The 8,509-nt window shown below is 47.1% G+C and overlaps 1 protein-coding gene across 1 annotated transcript; it reads left to right on the top strand.

The window, feature by feature from the left end:
- Positions 1 to 5,179: 5,179 nt before the first annotated feature.
- LOC123080243 (uncharacterized) lies at positions 5,180 to 7,112 on the top strand. Its single transcript, XM_044503151.1, has 4 exons — positions 5,180 to 5,410; positions 5,939 to 6,127; positions 6,205 to 6,441; positions 6,840 to 7,112. Exons 1-4 carry the CDS (start codon positions 5,405 to 5,407, stop codon positions 6,894 to 6,896), a joined length of 489 nt encoding a protein of 162 aa, XP_044359086.1. The 5' UTR covers positions 5,180 to 5,404; the 3' UTR covers positions 6,897 to 7,112.
- Positions 7,113 to 8,509: the final 1,397 nt, after the last annotated feature.

Below are 8,509 nucleotides of genomic sequence, written 5' to 3'. Positions count from 1 at the left end.
CCTCATATCCAGCCTAAATATTAGGCGGATATGGGCGCTCCGGGCGCGCCCACCACATCGGCTTGGCCCAGCCTGGCCCACGCCTGCCCCACAAGTATCATCGTCCGGAAAACCCTGGACCGCAGTCAATCTGAACCCCACTTCACTCCCCTCTTCGTCCACTCCACTTTCGATCCCCTCCAAACGCACCTGATGGCCGGCGACCGAAGCAGCGCTGCCTCCGATGGGGACTCCAGCTCCGACGACGACTGGTCTCACTTGCTACGCAAAGTGGGGCCCGACAATGTGGAAGGGGTCGCCCTCCGCGTCACATTGAGGCGTTCGGTCGTCGACCAAGGCGGATCCAGCAGCGGCGGATCCACTTCGTCAGCGCCCGGTGCCTGTCGACATCACCGGCCCTTCCCGCCCGGCGCGCAGCTCCGGCCACTCCGCTCCGCTCCTCCAGGTACGCCGCCCACCACCAGCACCCTTTGCTCCGGAGGTGGTGCTCGGCCACCGTTGGGTCCTCGTGCCCGCACCGGGGCCGGCGCGCACTCGGACGCCCGAGTCGGAGGCACGAGCAGCCCGATGCGAGTGGCAGCGGGCGAGGGTAGCGGCGTCCGAGTCGATGTTCGCGCGCCATCCGCGCGCGAGCACGCCGGTCGATCCCGAGACAGCGCTCCTCGCGTCTGTCCTCCGCCTCTCGCTCACGACAGCGAAGACGGATGCGCGGTGCCTCCGCCACAAGAATGCCAAGGCGCTCGGACTCGCCATCGAGTTGTCGGAGCGCGAGGCAACAAAGAAGGCAGCGACGAAGGCGAAAGCGGCCCGCCATGCGAAGGAGCAGGACCGACTCGAATATGACGGACGGCTCCACCTCCAGCTCTGACGACGACGCGCCTCCGCACGCCGATGCCTACACGGAGGAGGGGCACGGCCGCGCCGACAAACGGAAGGGGAAGGGGCCGGCGAGAAAATGGTGATTCCCTCCGCCCTTCCTCGTTCTGTTTATATTTTATCTAAGTTTCATCAGTAGTTTGTAGTATGGATTTGCACTGTCCGCCGTTGAACTCTGATGAATTATGTTCCTTTTCTCCGGCTGATCCAATAAACTGCGCTTTTGATCATGTGCACGTAGCGTTGCATGAATTGTATAGTTTTGAGATTTCGAATATAAAGGATGCGAGTGTGGAAGACAAAATACAAAGTGTGCCCGGTCAGTGCCCACCGACGCGTCCGGGCGCGTCCGTGGACGTTTGAGGGGTCGAATTTGCCCATCGCGACTGTAGACGCTCTAAGTTCTACACAGCTACAGTACGCAGTACATGGCTACTCGCGTGGTACCTAGAGCTGCATCTTTTGTTCAAACTTGAAAGTTGAGAAAGTGGAAAGACCAAAAACAAGAGCAAGAGGCCAGAGCCGTGGTCCCAAACGCTCCAGTGTCCATGCATGTCCTCCTACATGTTCAGCCATGGGCATACCTACGATTATATAAAACTGTGGAATTGACTATACTTTTTTTAGCAGGATAAGAACCAGAAGGAGCAGCACGGAGCAGCATGAAAAGCAGATCTGAGCGTTGTCGCTTTGAGACAACTACTCCGCTGTCCCTCTACCTAAGGCAAACACATCGAAAGCCTAACGCACACACAGGCTGTGCTAGCTTTCAATCAAAAGGAGGATAAAAACCTGGAAAAGGTAAAGGGAGAAAACAGAAAAGAAGGTCGCTATGCGGGCCGCGGTTTATAGAAATCGGCGGGTTTCTGACGCCTATGTCTTTGTCAATGTTGATTCCGAAAGATTCTTAGCTGGCCCAACAAGGAAAGGCCATAAAGCTCAGATTCGCGAGATTCAATAAAACAAGAAGCCCATGGAGTACCTCAAAACTACTCTTAAAAAAAAACCTAAAAACTACTCCATCCGTAAAGAAATACTAGCATAAATGCCCGTGCGTTGCAACGGGGAAAAAAGTTTCTGTTTCTGTAAACCATGGTTGGTCGGGTCAAGGAACTATGTCACGTGATAAGGTGCTTATGATAAAAAAATGTATAATTTGAGGACTTTTATTTTTTATTTGGTTAGTCAAATAAGGTAGGCGTTAGGTGAGACTTTGTTAATTCTCATCTAGATAAGAACAAGCAAATCCGTTAATTAAAATGCATGGTTGCACGCTAATGGGCTGGTTTTAGCCGGCCCATAGAGTTACCGAACAGGCCAGAACGATTCTGCCGGGCCAGAATGCTACCAGAAGCTCCTGCTCGAGCTGAACGCTTATTGATCGCCACGGGAAGTTGGAAGCCAGCAAAAGAAGCCGGATTTGCAGATTTTGAGAAGCTTGGGGAGTTTTAGAACAGGACCTAAGTTGGCATCGATGGGACTCTTCTCGAAAACATCTGAAAGAAATGCGAGATGTGAAGAGCAACAACACTCAAAGAGCCCTAGAAGATGGTTTCCCTCGTTTTCCGAAGGTTGTTTTAGCATCGCATGAGAGAACCTGCAACATGCCTACAACATGTCTACAACATGCCTACGTTTTCAACATGTGTATTCAAAAAAATTCAAAGTTTATGTTTTCCGTGCCAATTAGACTGGGCTATTTTGACCTCTCATTGTCTGCGGACTTCTCCATGGATAGGAGGGTCCGACCCTATTGGTCTGTCCCGTAGTTGGCCCTCTCATATCCAAACGCTCAAATCCATACAAATCATGCTATGTTGATCAACACACGTAAATAACATACATACGATCAGAATACATAAATACAATGTCGTTAACAAATATCATGTACCTCCTGCTTTATGGATAATCACGTATTTTCTTAAATTCAATCACGTTTTGTCCTTTGTGTGACCGAGGACCAACCCGAGCGATCTCCCTAAGAGCCAAGACGGTGGTGTGCGTGTGGCACATTCTTGCTTCTGGTGAGCCGTTCGGCCATTTTTTTTAACAAAACACACAAAAACTTTATACATTTGAGATAATAGTTGTATCATTTATGTCCCGCAAAAAAATCATTTATGAGAAAGGGTACAATTTCAATTCCTCAAACCAGTCGACTGTTAAAGAAAATCTAGCCAACCTAGTAAGCTCATGAGCAACTTTATTTGTTTTCTATTACAATGTTCAAACCTACAAATAGGAAAGTCACACGCAAAATGATTAAGCATGTCGAAAACTGCCGCCGCCGCACCCGCAGTGTGTCCTTCATTCTTCATGGTGTCAATGGCCTCCATATTATCAGAACTAATAACGAGTCGGTTGCATCCTACCCTTTGCGCAAGGGCAAGACCAAATTTGAGTGTTGAAGCTTCAGTCGTCTCGACATCCGCACACCAATTAATTCCAGTTCCTTTCAACAATGAAATTTCTATTATCATCCCTCGATACCGCCCCAACCATACCCCTAAGCAAGTCTTGATCAAAAGAAACGTCAACATTAAGTTTAAGAAAACCCACATGGGAGCGGATCCTATCCACTCTCTTCATGGTAGCATTTGAAGAGGAAGAGGAAACATATATAGTTTGCCATTATAGCACGAATCTTCATAGTAACTTGATAAGCATCTTTTATTATCTCTTCATGAACCAATTTACGCCTTACCCATCACGAATACCCGACGATAATGGCGATCATCTCACGAGCATTCAGAAGACCCAGAATGGACAAAGATGAACTATGATTGTGTGTGTCCTCCAACAGTGCAAGATGCAGATGCCGCCAGAGTGACCGTCCATTTCTATGCTTTACTAGATCAATAAAGTCAGTTATTGTTATAAGAAAATTCTAAAAAATCTCTAGATCTCCTCAGATACCTCAAAACTTAATAAAGTTAGGATCGAAGTGCCACGCACCTGACGTGTTGGCCCTTATAATTTGGGCAAAAGGATCATGATAAGTGCCACACGTCGGGTACGAGCAGATGGCAACTCCGGATGTATTCGACGGCTAGTCTAGTGATGCGAGGATGGCAATTTTAGTTGGCAAGCATGACAATCTTCGTGCTTTAATTTATTTTTGATAGAAACTTGCCGTGTGTCACTGGAACTTGCCCTCCTTGTGTGACTAGAATTGCGCATGTAAAACCTCCAGTACCGGAGTGCCATGTACCTGACCGTGATACTTATCATTTGGGCAAAACTTCGGTTCACCCGTGAGAAGAATCGTAAAATGGAACTCATACGGGCAGAGCAAAGGAGAGTCACCAGCTGAGGGCCACGGTGGTTAGAGATAGTAGTTACCAACCAGAGCCACCGTCTTTTGGATCTTTTCCTAACCGGGTTGCTTAGAAACCTGCTTAGCGAAAGCCACAGTAAACGCAGGTGCACACCGCAATCATGCAAGTTTGGCACCAAACCATACGTGTGTTCTTGTCAGCGACGACACCCCGAGTGACTTTTAAAAGTGCTCACCACCCTCACTCAACAATCCACCGTGCACCTTACACGCCGAACGCCATTATTCCTTGCCATTTTTACGACCCATTTCCCCTTTCAAAAGCCGCCACCGGTGGTAAGCAAGTACGCCCTCCTTTCAAAACCCACAAGCAAAGCAAGCAAGCACCACACGGTAGATGATAAATTAGTGAAGCTACTAGCCCTCCTTTCCCCGTCCGTTAACCGCGAGCCAGACGGACCCCGGTCACGCCGGCCGGTGCAAAGCGTGCAGGCCCGCCGGCGCGGAGCCCCAAGAATCATGGCGATTTTGGCCGCGGTTCCAAAGGGAAAAGCGGCCGCTTTTCCGTTCACCATGCCATGCGCGCAGCACCTGCCCGCCGGGCCGGACGGGCGGGTGACAAAGACAAGAGCATGCGACACACGCACACTCATCGCCTATCATCACGGCCGCGACACCCTGTTGCCAAAAGCGCTCGCCTTTGCTGCCCCGCCCCAGCAGGCCCAGCGAGACAGTGAGAGACGGACAGTGAAAGAGAGAGGGTAAATATAATGAAGTCTCGCTGCTCATGACTTGGACCGGGCGAGCTGGCCACGGAAAAGGGCGGCATCATATGAGTGCGAACACTAGGGACAGCGGTTCGGAAAGCGAGGTGGTAGCAGGGGTGTGTGTCGTGCGTGGTAGTAGTACCAGTAATGGCTCATGAGTGAGTCAAATGAGTAGGGGCATGATGCAGGCAGGAGCACAGTACTCATTGCCTCTGGCCGCATAGCGAGCAAACACGGCCTGCCTTGCCTGCTTTCTTTCTCGCCGGCTTTTCGTAAAGTTTTTCGGGCGGTACAACGTGCGCGCCCCCACATTCCATCTCCCTCTCTCTTTGCCCCGGCCCAGCCTTTCCGGCGGCTATGTATACGGCCCTGACCCGTGCTCCTCTGCCCGTGCCACCAGTGTTTTGACTGCCCCCCTCTCCCCCTGCTCCTCCTCATCTTGCACCTCCTGCTCCTTCTTCTTCGGCTTGTCACTAGCTGCGAGATGGAGGTGAGCCTTGCATTGCATGCATGCATTCATGGAGATGCTGTTCTCTCATTCTCCTCCTTGCTTGGCATAAGGAACCTACGCTTGTAGCCTTGCTGTAGTGTGCACTGCTGCTTCAGTACTTGTAGCTGAATCTCACGACGCTATACAGTTTTGGGGCTCGAATATTTTGCAGTGGCCAGATTTAGACGACACTCTGTTGTAGTGTGCCTTGACAATGTGCACCGGAAGGATGCACGAGCTTCTTCCACTGTATTATAGTACTATCACTGCTCGTAGCAGCACAAAAATTTTCTCCCCAACGAAGTGCATGTTCTACATCGGATAGAACTGTTCAGATCACCTGAAAGCTTTGCGTATCCAACTAGACCAAACTTTCAGAATGCAAGCTATATGTGCTAGCACTGTTCATAATGCTTCTTGATCTCTATGGCTCCTCTGTTTTCAACCAAGCATTCCTTTTGTGTTCATGTTTTAGGGAGAAAATCAAGCGTGCATGGATTTATGCTGGTTTTTGTCTTGTGATGACAGGCGCAAGATGACTGCGGAATGTGGCGCCAAATCCCGGCGTTCGGCGACTGGAACATGTGGGAGGAGATGCCCGTCACCCAGTACTTCGAGCCGGCGGCCACCTTCTTCTTCACGGCGCAGGCAGGGGAAGACGACGTCGACCTCTTCAAGGTGCCCCACTTCGCCGCCAACCCCTACACCTACAAGAAGGTCAGACATACTCAGACACAACAAAACCGCCAACTCGGCTGAATTTCCAGCGGCTGACGATCAATGTGAAAATGCAGTGCGTCGTCCGAGTGAAGAAGGGGGAGGAGAACGAGAAGCAGAACGCAAACTCCGGTGCCGGTGCTGTGCCCGGGAGGAGGAAGAAGGGGGGCAGGAAGCAGCAGCAGCAGCAGCAGCAAGGGAAGAAGGATCAGCAGCAGAGGAGGAAGAAGCCCAAGGCCAAGGCTGCGGCGGCGGCGGCGGTGGACGAGGACCTCTACAAGATCTCCCCCAACGTCATCTGCAAGGTGCAGAAGGCAAGTGCTCCTACCTTTTCATTTTTGCTAATAATCTGTCACGTGATTGGTGGATTTTTTTAGATGCCAAGTGGATTTACTTTTAGAGACGCCAAAAAGATGAAAAGGAATGGATTTGCTTTGGCTAGTTTCCCGTCTCTCATGTGATTGACGCAAACCTTTTAGGATAAGATAATGGATAATCTGAAGGGGGCTTCTTTTCCTTTCCAGAAAGATAAAACCTCAACTTTTTGCAAATGTCTCTTCTTGCTTTCTTAGGATAATTCGTATGACTTTGCTTTGGCAAAAGTGGTGGTTAATTAGCCAGTAGTATTTGGAATGTTGTAGATTGTGGCAAGATCGACCGGATCTGATCCTAACGGTGGACTAACAACAATCTTTGTGTTTTGTGTTTGCAGAAGAAGTTGCTGAGGAACCTGCTGGGAGGGTGCCTGGGCCTCAACTGCATCGCCTGAATCAAACAATAATATCCGAGACTTCTTATCCAGAGTTCCAGAGTTTGGTGTTATTAGGAAAACTAAGATCGGTCGAGTTGTGTTTGTGTATGTACATCGTCTACTGCTGCTCCTACTACGATAATATATGGAAGTAATGGAAACCAATTGCTGCTTGGTCTCCTTCCCTCCGCACATAATAACGATCAATAAAATCAGACTTTCATTTTCGCCGCATCTGCTTCCTCCTCGCAGCATTTCATCAGAAAATATTTCACTCGTGCAAAAAAGAAAAAGAAAAAACACCCCCGCAAAAAAAAAAACACAGGACAGTGATACCTGGCGGTTAGTCGTCAGATAGGAACAGATCCGAACGACTCAAATCGCCCCGGTTACTTCCTAATCGCCCTGATTCCTTTTTTTTTTCTTCTTCCGCTCGAGAAGCACATGCAAGCCTAAATATAAAGTAAAACAATTATAAAAACATTATATATTTAAATAATGTTTAGTTTGTTTTGAAAAAATGTTCACCGTTATAAGAAAATGTTCATTCCATATTTTAAAAATATTAACTATATATGAGAAATTGTTCAGCATATACTAAAAAGATCGCGTTTGAAAAAATGTGTGATGCATTTGTTCATGTATAAAAAATAAATTTATAAGTGAATAAAAAGCCCGAAGAAAGTGCAATAAAGTAAAAATGAGAAGTAACCAAAAGAAAGAACAAATGAAAATAAAAATTAGGAAAGCCAGAGCGCACAGAAAGGCTACTGGGCCGGCCCGGGAGCCAGCGACCTTGCAACTCAGGTAGCCGCAAAGTCACTTTGCGTGTTAACGTTACCTTAGCGATACAAGTACCACCATTCATTTTCTTTGAGATTTGTGTAACTAGAACCCACTGCGGTTGGATATGTATGTATTGCACACTTACCTTTTTATGTTTTTACGTATTCGGAGACACAACACTGGGAGGGTTCTACCATAGTTAGAAAAAGGACACACGCATGGTACACGTCTTTCTCCATCGCTTTAATTTTCATTTTCATAATTTGGATCGTCATATCTCTTAAACAAAAAATCCATTTTCGATTTTTTTGTATATTTAAACTCCTTCCGGCAAGACCTTCGGAACAAGATCAAACCTCGATAATTTTAGCTTTCGACATTTCACATTCCATACGTGAAACAAACCTATTTCAGTAGAAAAATGTGAAACAAACCTTTTTTAGCTCAAAAAATGTGAAACCAACCTATTTCACTAGAAACCTATTTACCCCAAATATGAAACTAAAATGCCAATTTGTGAAACTAATTATTTTAAAATGTGTAATTTTATTTCATAGGAGTGAAAATATGTTATTTAAAAAAAGTGAAATTGAAATATGTTATTTTTGTGAAACAAACAGTGAAAAGTGGGTTCTGAAAATGAGGACAATATGAAACTGAAATGTCAACTTGTGAAACTGATTATTTTAAAATGTGTAAAATTTTATATCAAAAGCATGAAATATGCCATTTGAAAAATGCGCAATTGAAATAGATGTGCTTCTTATGAAAGAAGCCAATGAAAAGTGAAATGTGTCTTCTGAAGATGAAAACAATATAAAATAAATATGTTAACTCGTGAAATT

The sequence above is a fragment of the Triticum aestivum genome, chromosome 3D, assembly GCF_018294505.1.
Source record: "Triticum aestivum cultivar Chinese Spring chromosome 3D, IWGSC CS RefSeq v2.1, whole genome shotgun sequence".
Lineage (NCBI taxonomy): Eukaryota > Viridiplantae > Streptophyta > Magnoliopsida > Poales > Poaceae > Triticum > Triticum aestivum.
The sequence above is the reverse complement of the archived record's forward strand: the minus strand, read 5'-3'. Positions and strand labels throughout refer to the sequence as shown.

Excerpts from the sequence above, each read along its gene's own strand:
- LOC123080243 (XM_044503151.1), top strand. Across the intron at positions 6,128-6,204 it reads ACCCCTACACCTACAAGAAG|TGCGTCGTCCGAGTGAAGAA; the intron begins GTCAGACATACT and ends GTGAAAATGCAG. Across the intron at positions 6,442-6,839 it reads TCATCTGCAAGGTGCAGAAG|AAGAAGTTGCTGAGGAACCT; the intron begins GCAAGTGCTCCT and ends TTGTGTTTGCAG.